Source organism: Varroa destructor, unplaced genomic scaffold, assembly GCF_002443255.2.
Source record: "Varroa destructor unplaced genomic scaffold, Vdes_3.0 BEIS01000005.1, whole genome shotgun sequence".
In the NCBI taxonomy this organism is placed as follows: Eukaryota; Metazoa; Arthropoda; class Arachnida; order Mesostigmata; family Varroidae; genus Varroa; species Varroa destructor.
Genome location: NW_019211458.1, coordinates 2,727,218 through 2,749,716, shown reverse-complemented (window position 1 = coordinate 2,749,716; position 22,499 = coordinate 2,727,218). Strand labels below are relative to the sequence as shown.

The window sequence follows — 22,499 nt, the reverse complement described above, 5'->3', positions numbered from 1 at the left end:
CAAGGGCAAAAGTTAAACAATGACTTGTTTACATGCAATGTTTGCCTCCCGAAAACAGGTAATGGATACTTGATGAAACAATGTGTTCATACGCCGTATTCAATGGAATATATGTATACACTCTGAAGATTGACGCTATGCGTTATCATTGAAGTTTATCCACAATCGTTGAAAGTGGAGAGCTCAATCACAGTGGTTGCTTCATTCGTATTGTGTAAGTGCCTACGTAAGGTTCTACAAGATATGGATTATGCTCACCTTGATATACGTGGTGTAATTAGACCATAAATCCTGGCGGAGTTTAACCGCGTATGACTGACGAGCCTCGATTGACACCTCTGGTATTGCACAGCACCTAGGTTCAAGAATCTTACCGCCGAAAAAAAAATAGCGCAATACTTACATCAGTTTTTGCAGAGGGCACACAACACAAAAGTGACGCTCTTTCCTTAGAAAATTTTTCTCGACCAGAACATTTTTATTTAATTGATAAACATCAAGCAAATTATCGAGTTACCGCATATTGTTGACGAAGCATGACTTCATGCTTTAACAGTTTCTAAATATTGTCTATTATGTTTGGTTACTTTTTGATGCAAGATGTTTGAAGAACTTCATGGCACCATTTCCCCATAAATCTCCAAAAAAAAGATATATAGACCTATATATATCCTTAGGCTATCTAAAGGATCGAGTTATTAAGGACAGATTTAGCAAGAGGTAAAGCGGACTTGAAAGAGCAGGTTCAGGTGAGTGAGACAGATAGATAGAACATGTTGGCCAACGTCGAGTACTATTAAAAAGTGTACAATATTAGTACGAAAACAATTATTGATAGGCGGCTCTCCGTTTTTTGGTTCTTAGTTCTATGTTCTGTTAGGTTAAGTGAAATTGATCTTGCCTTTCATGGTTCCGGCGATTTTTTCACGCAGACCATATTAGTACAGTCATAGCAGACAGACAGCGTAATCTTTTCGTACGCGGTTGCTTAGGAAGCATGCAAGTGTCAAATCGCGATTAGTGGAAGAAGAAGCTGATTTGCTTTAATTTTTCAAGGTATAGTGATAGCCCTCAGATACACAAATTTGAAGTGTTCTAAGCGTCCCTCCACAAATAATAAGTTTTCTGCAAAGTCAGCAAGGTTTTTGTTTATTGCTGTTTTTCAAATTTTCTATTATTAATGGATAGCCAGTGAAAAATGTGCGTCATTCCTATCGTTTTGGCGGGATCATAAAACTTTGCCTTGAGCTTCATTTCCAAGGTACGTCGTGCAGAAAAATACGTAAATTTCTTCCCTCATCGTCATTTTTTGCCAGCGTCAAATAACTTCGACAGTAACTTAGGAAATCTGGTAATATGCAGAGATATATAGACTTATTTATCAATTATGATCCTTCAAAAATGACGTGAGGCAGTCGTCATCGAGCTTGAGGGGCTCAATGAAGTATGTCCTTTAGGTCGAAAATGCCCTGCAGCGAGTTATCTTTATGCACCAATCTCAGTTCACCAATAGTCTGTCGCACAGGATGTACCTATCTAGGGTTGTTTGTACAGTCTTTTGATTTCAGTGGACGAAGAGTAATAGGTCTACACTCTGTCTGGCCGTCCGTTTTAGTATGCTCTGACCGAACAAGACGACAATAGCATGCCCTATAGAGTGAGAAAAGAGCTTTCCGACGGTATATATAACCTTTGACCATTGACAAACGGGCAACCAGCCGCTGTTACTTTCCGAACAACCTACTAGATAGGTCCGACCAGTTTTGTCTGATACACATTTGCTTTTCGGACAAAAAAAATTCTATGCATAGGTGCCACTATTAACAGGATAAAGGTCGTTGTTACAACCCATCTGGGTGGTGGCCAACGGTAAATCTCAAAGTATCTTTTTATTAGGGGTGCACCACTTATGAATTCCGTTTACTATAACTGGCAAAAATTTTTGTTCCGAAATTCCATCTTTTTTCCAACAAAATTCTCTAGATTTAAACAAAGTCGACAGGATCATCGTTACCACGGTGACCGTCAACCTGCGGCCATTGTTAATTCGGTGTTCAGCATTGGTAAATGATTTCTATTGCATGTTATTAGTAGGCCGCTTTTACATGTTTATTGGGGAAAAACCCACACAAGTCTGGCAATACAATAGCCAACGGCCTAAGTACTAGAGGTAAAAACAAAAAAAACAAACAGCGACAGCCGTAGATATTAAAAAAAAAAAGAGAGTCGATTTTGTATAGTCTTTGTTTTGCTGAGATCAATTATAAAAGTCGTTGTTACAAGTCTTCAGATATATATTGAGAATTCGTGATTTGCCTTTCCACATTCTATCACACAAAGCTCAACTTCGAGCAAACTTAATGCCCAGCGATAACTACGACAAAACTTCATTAGCTTAGAATATACAGGTAATAGCCATTTTTCGTCTAGAAAATGCACTGGAACTACAAATTAATTTGTTATGTATCTGCCGTCATTTTCCACTTATTTCAGTTGAATTTCTTAGTTATTATTAATTAACGCAAGAAGCGTTCGGGTTTAATATTGTAGAGCTAGTTTTGTCAGCCTTTGTTACTCTCTTCATTGTCAAGTGTACGGCTACTCATTAATGTGTTAGTGTTAGGGAACGGTGATAATCGGTAAGTCTGAGGCCTACGGAATACGGTAGTGTACGGTAAGTGTGAAAGAAGTTCCCTTCTTCTGGGCACCTTTCACAATATTTGCCATGTGCGCCCCGGCATTGTCATGTAGATGGACGACTTCTTTTCGTCTATCGGATCTCTTCTTTTGGATAGCTTTTTTCAAAGGCCATATGCAAATCTTTATTAACTATCTTCTTTTGCTTAATATTGTCTTATGTAGAATACCTTTCCAGTCCAAATGCAAATTATATTTTCTTTGGTATAACTGGAAGATATAGATAGATAGATAGATAGAGATTTGGCCCAGCTAAAGTTAAACATTCATTTTTCGACTTTATATCGATGGGCATTTTTCGCGGCCGGCGGCAATTCTGTGGCGTAACCTGTCATTGACTCCGTTTTGGTGCTGGGTGAGATATAGAGAGTCCATGAGCAAACTACTAACTACTGACAGAACTCCACACGTTTAAAATGCCTGAAAATAGGCCAATATTAGCAGCTTACCTTCTCGGCAGTAATTTTTTTCTTCTGGAGTTTTCAAAGGTAAATTTCATTACATGTTACAATTCACTGCACAATGAAATTACTATAAACGTTTGTCAAGATCACTTAAAAAGTATATGGTCCAACTCTATAGACTCTAGATTTTTCTTTGGAAAAATCAAACAAAATGTTAAAAAATCGATACAGACTGTCGGCTTTATTTAATATCTGCGCTATCAAAAACGAGACTCTACATATAATAGATCTCGGACATGGGGCAGCCATACAGTCGATCGTTCATATGAACAGATGCACCATTTCTTACGACAGATACATCCGCGATTGATACTCATTTGTTCGTCAATAATCAAATACGACCTACTGTTTATTTATTAGGAAAGCTGAGAAGTTCCTTTGCTTAACGTATAAGGTACAGATTTCGTCTGCTTTTGATAATGCAAAGCTTAAACCTATTGTGTATAATCTAGGTAATTGCAGTTTTCGCCATCTATAGTTTCCGATGCGCGCGTCGAAATGTTGTTTCGCCTTTACAATCGTTTTTTTTTTTGTTTTAATTACGGGTGCTTTGCTCTGCTGTACTGGCTCCACCCTTTTAGTATGCGCTAAATCACAATGAGGTAAATGCTCACCCGCCGGTAATCAAATAAATTCATAATATCGGTGGGGGGTTCGACTAGTGCGAAGAGGACAATAGCCACTGTCTGTACTCATGCCAAAGACGAGCCTCGTCTCTCTACCATAATCTTTATTCCTTACGGTAATATCATACACAGTAGCATCGCCCATAAGTTATGCGGAGCTTCCGTCTAACGTTGATCTATGGCATGCATTTTTTAGGCTCAATTTAGGCTTTCATTCCATAAACAAAGTTTCTGTTTCAACAAATACCAATCTCAGTTGGAGTTTACAACAACTACAGCAACGTACGTTTATGAAATAAACATAAAACTCATCAGCCGCACTTTCAGCATTTGCACTTCCACTTGTTGTAGAAGTTTCCCAAATTGTTTTTGCATCGTAAAAAACAATCCAATATGAGAAAAAATTTACTTAAGCATTAAGGCATAACATATAAAAAGCACCACCATACGAAGAAATATACTACAAGGAGAACGCTAAAGATTGTCACTGTAGCCTACAGAAGAATAACTGAACACAAAATAAAATTATTAACATTATGCCAAAGAAAGTATTTGTTCAAGATGTAATATAGACTATGTATATGTAATCATGTCTTTATATCGACCTTAATAACACCCTTGTAAAGTCAGCTATTCTAATTACAACCAACCCTCATATTTTTCCAACAAGGAAAGTTTTTGGAAGATTTTGCTCTCGTTGACGAATCATGCAAGTTTACTAACATTTAACGAAACGTCGTGAAAGGCAAGTTTTATTAGATATAAAGGTTTATTAAAACTGTATATATTTCAATAACTAGCCACTGCTTACAAATATCACCCGTCTTTTATAAAAAAAAGTCTCTTTTATGCTTTGCACCTCTGCAAAAGAAATTCTCGATTTCAACTCGAGATTATTGCCTTAAATAACACAAGCAATATAACGATTTTATTGGTTGACCTTAAGGTTTACTGCGAGTAAGACAGACCTAATTGTACATTATACCACTTATGCCCTAATCAGTAACTGAAACTGGTTCCGAATATCACGACTGATAAAACAGAAGACTCATATTTAGAAGCGATCAAACATGACAGCTACTTACCACGCTATTATGTGGAATTTCCCTTTCTCGCTCTTGCTTTTGCTTGCCGTGTTTGTCATACCGCAATGCTTCATTGTCCTGTTTTACCCCTCTTCGTAACTGAAATTGCTTCAGGATGGTTTGCTCAAGCTCTCTTTTGGCCTCTTTTTCCATCCGCTCCCTCACACCCTCATCGCCTCCGCCCCTACCATCACCTCCGAACCTGCGAAATAAAAATTTGCATTTCTTATTTACAAGAAAATATTGATATTGATCTCTCCCGTAATAACGCTATTTTAATTTTTCGAGGACAAACGGGCTATCTATGCATGACGCCTGATGATAGGTTATGCATGAGGTGAGGGTAAGCGTCGACCCTGATTAAAACCACAGAGTTCTGCATGCGCGGATGCCATGCAGCTACGCTGCAAACATATTGATATTGTACGAAATACATGATATCTTCAAAAGACCACAAATGGTCTTCGGTGCGAGAGCCCACACTGATATAATCCGTTACTCATGCGCACGAGCAACTGTTTCTAATCCTGTCTATAATTTAGTTATCGAAATTATAGAAGATACAATTATTGACGTGTAACTAACAATCTTTCTTTTAATGTTTAGAAATTAGGCAAGAAACACTACTATGGTATCGAGTGTGCATATATGATAAATAAAATTAAATTTAAAAAAAAAAAAACGTGCGTAGTAATCGGGCTTCTGTGAAAGTTTTGCCAAGATTCGCGTCGCACAGTTGATCGAATCCAACAGGTGGAAACAATTTTGTTGGGGTATGTTACAATACCAGGCGGGGATTCAAATATAAGCCTGTCTGTCGTGAACGTTTATAGTTCAATAGCTTTGTCCTAAATCAAAAGTTGATAATGATGCAATTTAGAATTATAGTTCTACTTATCACAACCTTTATTGGGTAATAAAGCTTAACTCGATTGGGTAGGATGTCTTGCGAATAGAAATTTAGTTTGAGTAAATAATGCCCACGATGAGCAATGTTAGCAAAATTGATAACTATATTGACAAGATGGATTTGCGAAACGCTTCGGAGCTTATAGCAGCACTAATTCATACCTTATGGTTTGAAGCGTACTGGACTATGATCAATAATACCTACTTGAAGAAACGTTACGATTCTGCCCGTATATTGTTGCACTTAACCCAGCAATCCGCCACGTTAACTACAGGCACATTTTATAGCCGTATATATATATATATATATATATAGCGTAGTTTGTCTATAAAATTAAGCTTAAATATTCCGCTTGCATAAAGGGATAGGTCACGAGCGAGATCGAATCGGATTGTCTTGCTCAACTTGTAACTTCCGATCCAATTTGAACTTGTTCCTCTCTCTTTTTTTTTTTTGTTTTCGTCGTCGTAAATGAAAGCGGAGTTGAAGCATAGTCAACGATACATGATCTGATCTGAGTGATATTCATTGTTTATCACTCACTAGAGTATATCTGAATGTGTGCCTCTGTACATTGACTACTATATTAGTCTTCCGGTACAATTTCCCACTTTCTATTTGAAGGTTAATACAATTTACTGGCTCGTACTCACTCTTCTTCTAGATAATAGTGCAGCCCTGTTTTTTGTCACGCGAACAATCCGGTCGCGGAGATTACCAATAACTTCCTCAAATACCTAAAATCCTTTTGCGGAATACGCTACGTTTGAGAACTGAAGACAAATTCATATCGTATTTTAAAAATGCCGGTTTTACGGTACGCTTGCTTGCAGCCAAATCTGGTGCGTATTAATCATACTTGATAGGCATTAGGGATATGCCTCAGCCAAATTCCTAAGCAATCGAAAAGGACGCTCTCCTCAAAACAAATAAGGACCTCGATTTGGTAGAGCCATTCATAAATAACAAAAGCAAATAAAATTGATTCTAGCTTCCTAAAGAAAATATTAGTTTACTTCTAACTTTCACGAGAGAAAATTTTTAAGAGTTTTAAACGGTCTAAGAAAATGGATAGATATCCTCTTAAAAAGCTAAATCATGCTTGTGTTGTTCTATAGTTCGTTGTAAACCTTAATCAATTGTGAAACCTATAGCTTAAAATAGACAGGTAGATCCTATGACAGCACGAAAGCTGACGAAGACTATGAGCCAATGTAAGTCTGTGATACTTGTCTTGGCGATGAGGTATAGAAGCAGCCTCTTTCGTCTGTTTGCTTCAAAGAGTTTGAATAATGCTGTTTGCGTACGATCAGGCTCACCAGAGCAATGTATATTTAAGGTAAGCGGATAAGTGTGGGATTTGAGCCCTACTGGTAGAATCCTGTCCCGTGAGTCCACTGGTTTTCTATTTTTCACCATTTTAACAGTTAGGCTTTTCAATTACTAATAAATATTACGGACTGTTCAGAAAGATAGTTGGCGCCCCGATTGCTCATCACAGGTGCTCTCTTGTGTGTAACGCAGAAATAACTAGACAGAATTCTGTTCACACTGTGGTACGCAAGTTTCAGATGTGTGAAGCTCATCTTTGGCTTTGTCTTTTTCTCAGAGAGTAGCCGAGCGCTGTCTTGTTCCTACGTGTTCTTAGTAAATATTCGATCTATATTATCACCATATATTATTAATATTCTATTTATATATTTCAACGAGGAAAATGAGAATAGCAATTGCATTACTGGACTCCAAAACATCATTACTGAAGGACAAGTGAGCTTCGCATCCGGTAGTATGAAAAGGTTATCAGTGATAAGTTATGTCAGGAATTTAAGAGATCCCCCCTAAGACAAGTTCGTCTTGGTTTCAGAAAATCATAATGAGTTAAAAAAAAAAAATTGATCCGATGGTAAACGTGGTAGCACTTACTCGCTCATGTATCTGCGGCCGCCTTCGTACACATCATCGTAGTCGCTCTCCGAGAACTTGTATACTGCCGTCCTTAATTCCTGGCTCCGGAAAGTGGACAATTTTTTATCAACTTCTTTTGGCCGTGTGCACACGTCACAACAGCTCCCGCATGACTTCAGTTTTTCGCCGAATTCCTTACACAAGTTACTATGACGGCAAGTAGCTGACTCAAACATGCTCACCTGCAGCGAAAAAGCCAGTTAAGTCTTCTCTACATATTGGGTCCTTGAATTTTAGTCAAACGAACGCGAGGTTTCGCACCATTTTTCCGTTATTCTCGAGATGGGCCTGCATTCTCTGGTATCTAAGGTCGCTCACTCGGGCTTCCAGCGTGCGCGCTGCGGTAGGCCATGGAGAGTCAGGAAATCATACTTGCTCACATCAATCAAATTAATTAAGTAAAAAATGGTTCCTGAGAGAAGAATGTTGACATGGAGACGCTTGCTTCTCTTCGCCGAAAAATTTGCTTTTTCTAATGATCGTACATGGTCGTATTAGTGGTTTGAGCTCGTAAGACTCGTATGATTTACTCTTTTGTTGTCACAGGAAAAGAATAAATAAGGTACCATTCAATGGCAAAAGGTTATAGTGAATAATTCTATCAATAATGAAAAAAGCTTAAAAAAGATCCGAGGACGAGTTAACGATCTCAGTAACGATTTCGTACTAGAACTCTTAATGGACAGCCATTAACTAATCAAATAGGACCAGCTAGGATTTTGACACACTGTCGAGTATGATAAAAGATATTCCCCCACTCGCACTAAATATTTGCTCAGTCCTTTGTCCCGTTTTAATCCCGGGTAGCAAGTCATGGAACTGTCGCTAGAGGAGCATTTGGTATAAAGGGGAAGGTAGTTACTGACACGCGTATAGCAATGGCTATTTATTACAATATGTATATACTAAGCACATGGTTAGGTGGCCGATGTCATCTTCTTCGTGAAGAGACATCGATGATTCGAGGTGCAGTATAGTAATTATGGCCACTCTCATCTATTCGATGGCGTCGAGGTTATTGTATCGACAACTTACTTTGAAGTGGTTTTGGTACTTTACGAGCGGATATATATAATGGAAATGTGAAAAAAAAATTTAATAGGGAAGCAGCGGGCTTTAATAGCCATATTCATAGAAAATGAAGTTGTTGCAAAAATGCTATGGTAACTAGATCTACATATTGGAGCGTGTAATCGAAACTGTAGCCTAAAAGATGAGACAGAAAGGATCATGAGTACCAATTCATAACAATTTCCCTCTCGTTGAGTCGCTCTATATGTCATCGTTTCATAAGTACCCTTTGACATCATATGAATGAAAATGAGTAATTTTAGCTGAATCCTCTGTGAAGCTCTCTGCACCGATATGTGCGTTTTGAATGGGTTAAAAAACTTAAGGGCAATTAAAGACTGGAACGGGGTCCGTTTTTCAGATGAATCGCATTTCGAGATTTTGTGATGTAATGCTTAATTACGCCATAGCTTGGGAATTCGTCTGACTTGAATCCGGTCGAAAATATGTAATATTATTGTTGTTAAAGAACGAGTCGGACCCGGACAGATAGCCACGAACATCTCACAAGAAAAGCTGTGAAGCGAAGCTCCAAGCGTGCTCCCAGGGCCGAGATGTGACGGAAATGATGCCCAAGTGCATTCGAAACATGCCAAACCCAGTTGCAGTGAGAATCGCGCACTAACTGCCTGTGTTTATATTTAAAAATACGCTCTTAGCGACAATATTGTCACATGTGTTATTATCATTATAAAGTAGAAGAAAACAGTTTTTATAGCATGCAGATATTTCATTTGGGCGTTGGACAGTCTCCGATAGACTCAAGAAGCTGTGCCGATTAATAGGTGGCTCTATTTGGTTTATTAATATATATATATGCCGAAAATAATGATACATTCTGTTTGGTTTACGTTCTATAGCACTGTTAAGGACTAACAAAATCAACAATGTAGCTACGTTTTGGGTAGAAGGCCCTGCAGAAAGAAGATCGACCCGTCGTTGTGAAAATCCTTGCTAGCGCCAGAAAATAAGCGTTGCTCAATTTACGACTTTTAAGAGTGTATCTTTCGACCCTCGTTTGAAATCGAGTTAATACCTTTATAATAATTACAGACTTTAAGTAAGGGTTTTGTCACTGTGGTACACGCATACATAAAAACAAATACATTTTTAATTGCTTCTCTATGAGACTCTCTATGGGAATGGACATCTACACTCCGGTTTTGAACTATAACTTCTAGCAAAATTTTGCAAGATTTGGTATTCATCTCGATCGTATCGGACACGACCGTTTTCGAGCTGCCCATGAATACGTTCGAGCGTCACTTTTTCAGTGACGGCGAATCCATCAAAAATGGGTGCTTTCTAGCTCTTTTTCTTTATATTAACATTTAAGAGTAGCAAATGTTGCGTATGCGTTTCTCAGTGCGTTTTTTTTTACCGGTGAGTGCTGCGCTTATCATGAGCGGCCTAACAGATATCTTGCGTAGCCGAAGATTCAGAGGTGAGTATTCCAAGCCAAATAAGCATAAGATCTAGTTATAGCGGCGTGATGGGCATATACCTTTCACACGTATTTTAAGTCAATTGTCGTGAGAGTCCTAAAATGGCGAATGGTTCCTACTGCCTATAGGTTAAGTCCGCCAATGGAATATACATGACTGTAACTTCCGTATTCGAATAGTTCTAATTTAATTTCTCTAGGTCCACTCCGGAAACTTCTAAAAAACAACCAAGGTACCTTACAGCAGCAAACCTTATCGTCTTTATTAACTCGTACATATTTTGGATCATTATTTGCATAAACCGATGGCGATAATATGTATATAACTGAGTTTATATACAAAATATATACGAGATGTTACGATTACACCTTAAGGACAACACGAGACAGTTCTGGCGGCATCTGGGCATTTCCTATTGACTCTATCATAGAAGGTACGGTCGCCAAGAAAACTTTGAATTTACCAATCATTCATTGACACTGAAGTGGAAAAGCGTCTTGAAAGCGTCAACCTAAAGTCGGAACCCTCAGACATGTTGCCGGACCGAATTTTTAGTAGTTACAGATCGGCGCTTCATCCCCGTCTGTACGCGGCTCAATGTCTAACATAGAGTCGTCGCTGCACAGAGCAATGTCAAGGAGAAACGTCGTATTTGTAGCATGTCCGGTAGGGTCAGTAACAAACTGCACCATTGCATGATCGACACAGAAGCCGAAAAATCCTGTTTTGTTGGGCTCCTCCACATTTACTTTTAGAACGCATAGCGTGTAACGCGCAACAACAAGTTTAAATCATTCGAAATAACAATATTATTGTTCCCACGAGATTGTGTTTGTAGACAAAATGAAAAACAAACATATTTCATTTCTTACAAGCATAATAGCTTCACCACGCGATGCTCTGACCTTGCCGAATATTGAAATTTAAGCATTGCAGCTTAACTCGGCTGCAGTTAACTGGAGAGTCACGTAGTAAGAGCAATGTCCACTCTCTTTAAGGGAGTTCTACATTTTAGTGGACTGTCTATGACCTGTCGTTAGCTACGGGAAAAGATTCTGAGACTGGACTTTCACGTAAGACTCGACGACAGTGCGTTACTTCAAGTATTGCTCTTTCATAGGTTACCGTTGATCAAATTGTCGTAACTTATATCCAAGACCTCTACATAGAATTTGCTGTTACTGCTGTGAACTGTTGTTTTCTTGATTATGATGGAATTCACATTGTCCTAGCCTTTCAAGGTATTTATATAGCGCCTTTGCCGATAGGCTAGGACACATTTTTGAGGTGTAAGGTTTTCACAGACGCCAATCGTACCGCATACTCACCAGTTGAGGCCTCATAAGATATGCTTTCGATCAGTGCATCTTTCTCAAACGTTGTAGATTTGATGTAGCGGCCGACGGATAGAATGACAGTCAGTGATGGTCAACTGGCGTTAGCAATCGGACGCAGCTGTCTAATCAAAAGTGTTCATTCGATTGTGACCGATGCCTTCCACCTTCTAATACAACGATTATCTTTTTTTTTTGTTAGAGTCTTCGTCAAACTCTATATCTCTTCGCAAAGATGGCTCATTTGTTATGTACTTTTTTTTACTGTATATTATATATGCGTTATAGCATTAGTTGCTCTTCCGTCAGAAGCACCTGTGTGTTAACCAGCTGCTCTCGTCCAGTGAGTCTCGTCGGTGTTCAACGCACTGTCGAATTTGTATTTCGCTAAATCTATTTTGGCCTTATCACTCGAACCGCTACATCTAGCCTTCAGGCACAATACACTTTACGTTTATGTCTCCTCTAACAAAAATAACTTTCTAGCAAGTTTCTATGCTTGTAATTTTTTGCCATTGTGTCTACGATGGTCCAGCGGTTGTTTGTCGTTGTGAGGCCTTCTCGCACAATTCGTCGAGATATTTACTCTCGATTTTCCTAGTACGTTTAATGCGATTTTGGTAGATGGAGACACTGCTAGGCTACAGAAAAATTAACTAAATGGCAGATCGAAGAAACAGTTGGTTCTTAATCGATCGCACAGATTATTTGTACAAAAGGAGACGTGTGCCACAGAAAAAGGTATTCTCTAGTGTACGTTAATTAGATAGAAATTCAGCCGTGTCGTATCCATTCTTTTCTTCCGTACGATGGCCTTAAGAGGACTGGCCCATTTACTATGAAGATTATTCGCTCTAAACCCAAAATAATGGTTTGTGTCGTGCACTTGAATGGTAGCATACTTTGCTTCTTATTTATTTATTTATTATTTTGCTTCTTAGCTATTCACAGAGGCAGATCAATTAAAATAGTTTTTGCATGCCATTGGCCCGTGTTTCATGACATACGGCTCCCAAAAAGCAATGGTTTTATACATCACTGTTTTTACTAGAATATATTTTAAAATTTGTACTTACAAGGACCACTTGTTGATCAAAAATCACGAGTGAAGCAACTTTTTTTTATATCGTACAATAACACTACCTAATATACACCTTTTTGATCGACGACATCCTGTTATATTTATCACTGTAGAACTTCTATGGCTTCTAGTACGTAATTCTTGTATTATTCCATCCAAGCTAAATTGACACAGTTAAGGAAGTTCTGCAGACACCGAAATAGATGAAAGTTTGATGACGTAAGATCTGAGCTAGGCTGCAGATCTCCTATCCAAGTACGGTATATTTTTACCTAGTAATTATCTGCCTACTAATAATAAGTGACTATCTGATAAAAATCTGGTATTTCGTACTGAATAACGACGTACCTCCTGTTCAGTCGACCTATTCCATGGCTTTTTCTAATTTTTTTTTAGCTATTTACAGGAGAAGTGCAAGTCAGTCGTTTCACCAGCTTATCGTATATGATTCCTTTCTCGGCCTAGCAAATACGTAGTGTTACTTCTTTGAAGTTTTTCCTAACCTTGACCATGATTTCGTGGCACTTCACAGATGCAAACACGATCAAGTAAACGATGTTGCGCAAATTCGTATGCCACTCAAACATTTAGCCCTGAAGCCAGCCTTTTCACATGGCTTAAGACTACTTTTTGGTAGTAGATTTGGCAGTAGCAGTCTTGTTTGGGTTTCGCAGTAAGTTCAACCTTTTTGCAGGCGCTCAACGACTACGAATAGAACCGGTTGCGTCAAAATTTCTAAGACGAAAAGGGCAGAATAACCGTTCGGCTGTTTCTTTCGATAGCGTATAGAAAGGTAAATCTACACCTTACTGCAGAAGGGAAGAAATGAAATGTAAAAAAAAAAAAAAAAAAAAAGAAAATTTCTCGTGAGATTCAATTTTGCATCTTTTATGTAGAGAGAAAATTGAGGACATTATAAAAAAAAATATCGCAAAAAGCAGTCCATTTGCGCAAATTACCGTTACGCTCTATCGGATAAAAAGGGATTTTCTCTAGGAAAAAACTACTATCCAGTCGGTCCTTCCTTCCTTCCACGCAGATTTTCCTAGAGTGATGCTTTAGCGATTCATAAAAAAGTTCAGCCCAATCTGCCCATCTTTTGGGAGTCGTTTTAAATTGAAAAACTGGTTCCCAGAACTTTCAGTTGGCTTCTCCCAGGGCTTATCTTGGCTTGATTGGTTCAATTAGTATGGTAACTATGGTATAGACCAACTGTTATCCCATCGCTGTTTTCCTTGGGCAGTAATGCTATCAGCCTGTTCCAATGTAAACGGATTTGATTCGCATCATTCGTGATCTAATTTTTTAAATTAAAACATAGCCCCTAGAATGTTAAAACATAACACCTAGAATCCTGTTGAAACTCGTTTTCATTTTACTCTTTAACCAATACTATTTATCAAATTTTTCGCCGTTTTCACGCAGAAATACTCTCTTTATGTATTGGAATACGTATAGCGTTTTTACTTAACTCGTCGAGATCTATCGACTGGTAGAAAAAGCACCCCTCGTATGTATCTACGTCATTGTATGCTCCACCTTTTAAACGACACCTTCATTCTGAAAACTAAAATAGCCAGAAAGATATACTGCACTGTTTTGTAGCCTGTCGGTATGTACTAATTAACGTTAAGAAAAATTGTCTTTTCTATATTTATACATTTCTCTCCGAACATATCTCAAAAAATATTTTGTTGTCATAGTCCTTTGCCATATCAACCGTTTCAGCTTCCCGACTGAGATGTATTAGAAATTCGTTTAATAAATCCGTTACAGCCGGCTGTTCATCAGTTTCACGCCGAAATATTTGTTTTAGGTATAACGACATGTACATTTTTCACCCATTGACTGGTAACCACAGGTAAGCCTTAAATACGTTTTCGACTACCGTTGTGTTAGAGGAAGCAAAATCTAGTTTCCATCAGCTCCAACAGCTTTTGCATAAGAGAAAAGTAAGACGATTCCCAGCAAAATCCGAATAAGGCAGACAGAAAGAAAGGTCTTGATTTGCGTTACAATACAGATTCTAACCCGATTGCAGACCTACATTTTTTTCAGTCATACCTTTGCGGTACCAACCCTGTTGCAGCTATACCATCCACGGAATTATTGTTAATTTCCTAATTCAGCCAACCTATTAGCAGTGTATACCATTATTGCTTCACATATTCCGTTCCTTTACTGAAGAAACTCAGCAGTCCTGCGGCCACGCTGCAGTTATCATCTAAGATCTGTTTTCATAGTATTGAATACAGATGAAATAATGTGTTCAATTCTATTGGGCTGTTGCAGGTTTATGTTTTTAGAAAGGCCCAGTTATATGATCTTAGTAGAATTTCCTTGTTAGTACCATGCCTGGAACCAATGCAGTCCGGTGCAGTGATGGCAATTTTATTAGAATATTACAGTAACCTTTCGACTTGATTGCAGTCAATAAATTACTGTATTACATGTATTGCGAGGAACAATGACGCTCGATTCGAGATTCCTAATATAAGGCCGCACAACTTTTACACGTGAAGTTAACCGTCGGCCGCGTCAGCCTGAGACGTTGCTTAACCCAGCCCAGCTACCTTTGTAATCCCGCTCTCGAATCACATAAGCGTTATCGTTTAGCTTTCCCGTCTCGATTGATACTCATAAACATGAATCATATATGCCGAAATGACTTAAATTTTGTTGACCATTTAGCAAAGGAACTACATTACCATCGTGCCACCATATACGGGAAAAGGATTGTCCCCCAAAAAAGGGGTGTTCGAACACTTGGATGATTCAGATGTCGTCAAATCTCCCCTCGAATTCGATATGAGATTTAGGAAGTTCGCAAAAGTTAGCGAACTAAAAATGGCTAGTTTGCCGAATTAAAGTTACGCTCAATGGGGAAAGAAGGACTCGAGTGAGCTCCAGCAATCACTTTACGGGATCGTGCAATGAACGAGCATGTTTAGTCAGGTCCTTATGAATAGATAAATGGACTAAATATATTCATTCATATATATAAATGAAAACGCCATTGCTAGATATTTTAGCTTTTAGATATAGATAGAGATACGTATCTACTGTTATTTTCTTCGTACAGAATCTGTTTTAATGATTGTTTAGATTTGTGAACATTCACTATGAGAGCATCATACATAAATGTCGTCTTTGTTATTTGCAAGCTATTTGAAAACTTCGCCGGTGATAACCTACAGCGTGGTCAGCTAGCAGTGTAGAAGTACGTTGCAAAAAACATGGAAACAGCTTTTCATTCTTGGTAAAAATAAAAACGCTCGCAAGAGCCCTATTTTAATAGCTATATTAGGAAAGTTAGATTTCATGTAAACGTACGTCTATTTCTGTGACGCCATTTATTATTAGATGGACCATTAGATGGACGCCACGTTTGTCCCTCTGTCTGTCAAACGTACAAAACTACAATTCTATACCGAAAGTACCATATGAAAGCATCGTCCAGGGGCTCTCAGAAAAAAATATCTATACCCTATACGGTAGGTCAAACGAATCATGTAATAATGCCAAATTCTGACCTGCTAAGTCATAGGTTTACATATACAGATTAAAAAAGCAACGATTATTGCCGGCAAGTATTTATATAAGTAGTAGGGCAAGTTCCAACATGAAGTAATTCAATCTAAAACGACGAAAAAACACGCCACTGTTGTAACGACTGTCAAAATAAGTATTACGGTATACAGTGTCCCTTAAGAAAATTTTACTATGTTTTTAATTCCTGTCTAAGCCATTATGGTTTGCGTATCGTCAAGAGCAGCCATTTTTTGGTTTAGTACTTTTTGGCTTCAAATATTGTTTGCAGATGAACGAAATGTTTCAGCAAAAATAGTAGTCCGAAATATCGACAAGTTCCTATTTTTGCAATCTTAACGGTCCCTGCAACGATGCATAAACTGGATTTTTGCATTCAGAATTTAATGAAAAAAAGAGAATTGCATTATTTTAAAATACCATACATTTTTCAAGCTATATTTTCCTATAAACTGATATTTTTTCCGTGACTGATTCCTTAGATGGATTCTAGATGCTTAGAGATACTGTGCATTTTAATACTTTCCCAATGCTGTCTTTTATTGGACTTATTACTTTTTACTTTTTTTTTTTTTATTAGTTAACTATCCAGTGTTAAGTCAGTTGTGTCTTTGCTGTATATTTGAATTATAACTTCAAATATGGAGACATTGTTAACTGGCCATTCGAATATTGTCTGAATGTAAAACGGGCAATAGATAGCTATTTAGATTGCAAAATTATTGTCGTTCAGGTGAAGTCAGTAAAGAGTAGGTGGAATATTCACCCATTTCACACGGAATGAACCTCAGACATGGCTCAATGCGCTTTACAGGATTTCTGAGGAATTAATCCTTACACTGGACCAAATCTCTTCATTGTGGTCGAAGTGAAATGTTTTCAGTTTCCTAAATCAGCGTACTTCTGTCCGGTTTTAACGGCCGGATGTCCTGCACCCCATCTTCGCTTAGCTACGCTATATGACAGCTACGACAGCTGTTGTAGGAAAGCGACTTTGACACAGAGACTCATTTTCACTGATGAAAACTCTTGTGGGGGAGACCTGAGTCTAACCTTCCACTATTTCTGCGTTCTTCTTTACTTCAGATTGTTTATGTGAAGGGTTACCGTCAACAATATATAATGAGCGACCACAATTGTTCAGCAGCCGGCGCAGCGCATGAGTGCTAACTTTCCTAATACCGAGCCTTTCTGCTTCGATGGATGGGCATACAATCTGTATGGGTAATGACCATATAACATATTTAGTTGCCAGTGTTTCGTATACATATTTAGTATTAGTATTTTTCGACTATGCGGCAAACATTATTTCAGCGCAAGAAACACAATCTTGGCATTGTTGTCAAAAAAAAATACTTGTCTCGGTTTTAGACACCGTATAGGCACTAGTTTTTTGCCCCCCACCCTTTGTGGCGTGATGCCTATGTAGGCATTAGTTGCTTCTAATAAGTAAGTTCTAATAAATAAACGATCAAAAATGCCTAAGCGAACTGTTTGTGCCATACCACACACGGCACAGTTCTGCATCATATAGATTCCTTAAGCTTCTCGGCACAAAACCATCTTTTTTTAATGAGCATTTTGAAGCTTTGGGGAGCACCTTTAGCTACTGGGAGATTTTAAAAGAACCCCATTGTAGTTATGAGCGGACTAACGTTGTGCTAGAAAGTGCTACTGATAATTTCCTAAAGCTGTTAGCGTATAATGCTCGAGGAATGAATACGAAGATTGCTCCCTGCCGTCTTCGCGTTAAATACACTTACTCTTGAGCCCTTTTGCACAATTTTTATTTGAAGTCCACAGCTAAGCCAACAGGATTACAACGGTAGCCGACCGAGTAGGTTGTGCAGGACCGTAGGGCTTAATTAGCGAAACAAGCGTAGATCATTTGTTCCCGAGTCTGCTGGGCAATGAGCACTTCAGATATCGCACTTATAGTAAGAACTGCGGATATGACCCCCAAAACAACTCCTATACAACCTTGAACGTTTGGTTTCATTTCTTCAGCAGCTAAGTTCACTGTACTTTTTACTGGGCATAGTTCAGAATATATATTTCTGTGTAAGAGGGTCCTGGTTTAATGGTTGATTATCCTAAAAATACTAGTTCGCACAAAATAGATTTAACAAATTCCACCTTTGCAATCGTTGCTGTAGCAACATATATGGTTTACACTATTTTATGCCAAAAGCCTTATTCTCACTCGCTGCTACTTTGTAAGCCAACCTTTGGAATACTTATATTGTGGGTTCATCAAAAAAAAGTATAAACAGTACATATTTTAAAACCCGACTTCTAAACGGAAACCCTTCACGTGTAGTATTCTAACCTGTTTTAGCACTTCAGTAAATTGCATCCTCCTTTGAGGTATCTATTCAACTGACTGGTCCAATAGTTACACGCCAGCTAGTATCGATATTATTTGCATACGCCTTATTGGATAAATATGTATAGTGCGAGCAGTTTAAATTATAGTTAGTATACCTGGCAAGAAAAGATAATGAGCCATGTAACCAGCTGAAACCAGTGGGAGAATTGGCGATGAGCCTCGGTTAAACTTAAGCCTTCGAAGAAGGCGATTCCAGCACTTTAAGAAAAGACGCGCCTAGACCTCCAATACAGCGTGAACGCCAATTAGTAAGTACAAAGCTATTTAGTGGGTTTAGGGTATCTCGTAGTCTTCTACTGACGGAAGACGTCGCGTAAAAACATCAATAAGATTTAATGAACTCATGCTCATATACCAGCACCTTATGACCGGTGCACCGATTGACAAAATTATGTCGCAAGCTCAGAATAAATACAGAAAACGTCTGAACAGTCTGTGTCATATTATTGTAAGCATTTAGCTAGACTTTCAAACTTCAAGCAACTTGGGTTCAACCAGTCAGTCGTCGATGGTAATCCTATTGCTTTTTGTAGGGTTTCTGCAAGAAGATAGAAACACTTATTTCTGCTATTCTAAGCACAAACTGATCTTTCAGCGCCGTGGTGAAATCGACAAACACCGCTTATAGCGGACTAGATCGCGTGGCCAATGCTCCTTAACATCGACTACCAGAGTCCTGCAGGCCGTTATTGCAACGTGTCTTCCGGAACTCATGTTGTTTTGTCATGCTAGCATGTATGTATTTAAATGAGGTGTTGGAGCAGGTTAATTAGGAAGTTTGTAACAAACGCTCTTCTAGTTTCTCTCCGTCGATGGCAATGAGATCGGAGTTCCCTTTGTATTACTAATAAACTGTTATCTTTCCAGCGGACTGCGGGTGTACTTGTACATAAGCATCGATTAAATAGTTCTGCACTGGCGCCTGCACAAAGGTTTTACTGTGGTGCTCATTACAAGCTTTGTCTCGAGCAGCGGCCTTCTTTTTGCGTAGGTAACTGAGACCTTACATGAATCTTCACATTGTGAACTCATATTGTTGAATGTTGCATTACATTGAGACCATCTTTTCCAGTGCTGCAGCAAAGATCGACACCGAGCGACATCTCATAATGTAAACCTATTTAAGAATTGATTGGTGAAGGCCGAGCAGCTGATGGATTAAACTATCGGGCTACAATAGTACGTTAGCCACTTATATAAGAACACGCTGCAACGTTATTCAAGGTACGTTTGTAGCTGCGATGCGTATGTTATTTTTGACAGACCGTTTTGGAAACGAAAGTAGCCGGCTACAAGGAATGCTGTGCCTCAAGTAAAAGCCAAAAATCTTCCAGGGCCTTCGAAGCAATAGTTTATATTTTCGAAAAAGACGGAGTGGTCACATGCTGGGCTCAAACACTTCGATCAGATGCTGTACCCATTTCGTTAGACACCGGTAAAGTTTTGGAAGCGCGTTCTACGGAGCTTGTCCGTAGCCTAGAGCTTGGCGTTTGACAGTGGACACTGGTGCAAACTCGAAGCTGCCATAGGTGTACGCATCCGACATTTACTTCTTTCTTAGGGTAAGTCTCACTCTAAAATTTTGCCTTATTTTTGATTTTGCATGTGACGAATATATCGGTAACAGGACTGACATCATGGCTCAGGAATATTGTTATCGAAATCGAATAGATATAGAACCGCCAGCAACCGTAGTCCACAAGCTCGCCTCGATGGGTTGTAATACCGTTACAGCTGAAGTGATTCATAAATAGGATATAGGTAGCGATAACTGAAGGATACAGATATGCTTGATGAATAAGATGCACGGACGATACTTTTTTTCTCTAGTACGTACGTTCTGAATCATCCAGCCGGACGCAGGTCGCTGTAGAATTTAGATATTGGCTACGTAAAGCGACAACATTGTTTTCGTGGCCTGAAGTCGCCTTTTTAGTGAATGGAGCAACTTTGTCTGTTGGTCTTTTGTATGGGGCAATATGCAGATTTGCCCCAGTATTCATCCATTCAAAACGTTCTATCACACAGGCCTTCCGATGTGAAAAATGTTCTGCTTACTTGGTTAACAAATCTTAGCATAATTTTGTGCGAAGCAGATTTACAGCACTAAGCTGGTGCATATGGAACAAGCCTAAACCTATTAAACCCATGGCCTAGCTAATTATATGCACACTGATGTTTCGAAGCCATATGATAAAACTAGCTATATCTTCTCACTAAAAACACTGTGTTTTCAACACAGACTGAATGAAATTTATTTATTTAGTTTTTTATTGGTGTAATGAAGAATGCAAACAATAAACAGTTGTTGTTTCGTTTGCAGTTAGGGTATAAAGGCACTAGTCGCTGGTTTATATATGGTCAGTCTCCGTTTAAAGGCCCACTCTTTCACAGGCTGATGACAGCAACGAGTCCAACTTCCGTCCAAACTTGTGAAACAGACTGGAATACGAAACCTATAAACCGGCCAGCGCTGGGAGGATCAGACTGCGAATGCAAATACCACCGGTAAAATCGCCGCATAAGGCAGCTCTAGATCGCCCCAGGGTAAAGTTCACTCTCAGGGCCACCGTTGGAGCCGGTAGCAGCATCAGGTCCGCAATGTCGGCGTCGACGGCATCGAAGCAAAAAATAGGCTAAAGCCTAAGGAAAAAGGCTTAATCGCCGAAAGAGATGAGACGTGTGCTGTACAAGAAGCACACCTCTATATAGGATACGAAGACATCAGATACGGACTGTAAAGAATGCATGAAGGAGATGCGTTGAGAGCATACTACAACGATGGGTAGAAGTGCGTGGTGTTAAAATCGTTGAGGAGCTGCAGCGACACGCGCGCCAGGAAACACTAGGAAGGTATCAGTCGGGAAGCGTTTTCTTAGAAAAATACTGTGATGTTTTGCCCTTCCCTTCACAAACGCTCTGAGGTTATGAAATGTTTCCGGAAAAACTAGTTATATCGGCTATACAAGTGAAATAGAACCAGCAATGATCCTTCTCACCACACAGCCGTACGTGAAATACATGCCGTGTCTATGATGCTGCAACTCGTTAATATACGTGACTTTTACTATACGTGACAACTTGTGGACTGGAAGAATTTCTTTAATAATGCGTCTTCTTAGAAGAACAACAACTAAATAAGTAGCACAAGCAACACAATGTACATATGGCACTGCCTTGCTCTAATCTATTCAGTATTAAAGGGTGGCTGAAAAGCTAGTGCAGAATTTTGTCTCTTTTCTCTGAGTCTGTAGACGAATTAAAATCAGTAGACTGGCACGCGATAAATACAGCAGCGCAGCTTTGCCACGGTAAAAAGCTACAATGAAAAACAAAGCTGGATTTTTCTAAAACTCATTATCTGCCACTACGGGGACACTTCATAAATCTCGCACAGAATACTGATGACATCTTTCGTTCAGGTTTAGAGAGCCCAAAGGTCAAGTGCCGAACATTGCAGTTTGCAGTGTAAAAATGTCATTAGACCCGTTTTCTTATAACATGACGATGAAACGGTGACAATAGTCAATGGTAAATCTATCGTAATATGACGCATATTTTTTGTAGATCCTAATTAAGGCCTTAAGCGAAAAAGCCTTTGCTTCCAACACGAGAGCAAACCAATCAACCTACTCGGAACCATATTTTCAAGCCGGCTCATTTTGCTGAGATTAAATGGTGCTGATGTTTAGCCTCTTACAATTTTTTCTGTGGAGCTACACAAAGGACAATTTGTATCCGACAGCGCCAAAAGCAGTCCAAAATGTCTGTAGATAAAATGACATTTACCTGACAGTGTCTACCATGTGGTACGCGAAGTAAATCCTTAAGCTAATTTAAAATGGGGACAGAAACTAGGAGGCATTGAAACTATATATATATA

General features: G+C 38.9%; 1 protein-coding gene and 1 long non-coding RNA gene across 5 annotated transcripts in view; one reads left to right on the top strand and one right to left on the bottom strand.

Moving 5' to 3' along the window:
* The window catches only part of LOC111251294 (ATP-dependent DNA helicase Q5-like), a 68,867-nt gene that overhangs the window by 16,225 nt on the left and 30,143 nt on the right, over window positions 1–22,499 (bottom strand). For all 4 annotated transcript variants that reach the window (XM_022807735.2, XM_086991657.1, XM_086991658.1 and 1 more), the window contains 3 exons: window positions 7,706–7,929; window positions 4,873–5,074; window positions 259–369 (listed from right to left, as the gene is read on the bottom strand). In XM_022807735.2, the coding sequence (XP_022663470.1) occupies window positions 259–369; window positions 4,873–5,074; window positions 7,706–7,929 (537 nt within the window). The remainder of the gene's footprint in view (window positions 1–258; window positions 370–4,872; window positions 5,075–7,705; window positions 7,930–22,499) is intronic.
* Window positions 19,435–22,456, top strand: LOC147755176 (uncharacterized). Its single transcript, XR_015329422.1, has 3 exons — window positions 19,435–19,603; window positions 19,689–20,178; window positions 21,011–22,456. It is a non-coding gene; the product is annotated as an uncharacterized LOC147755176 (long non-coding RNA).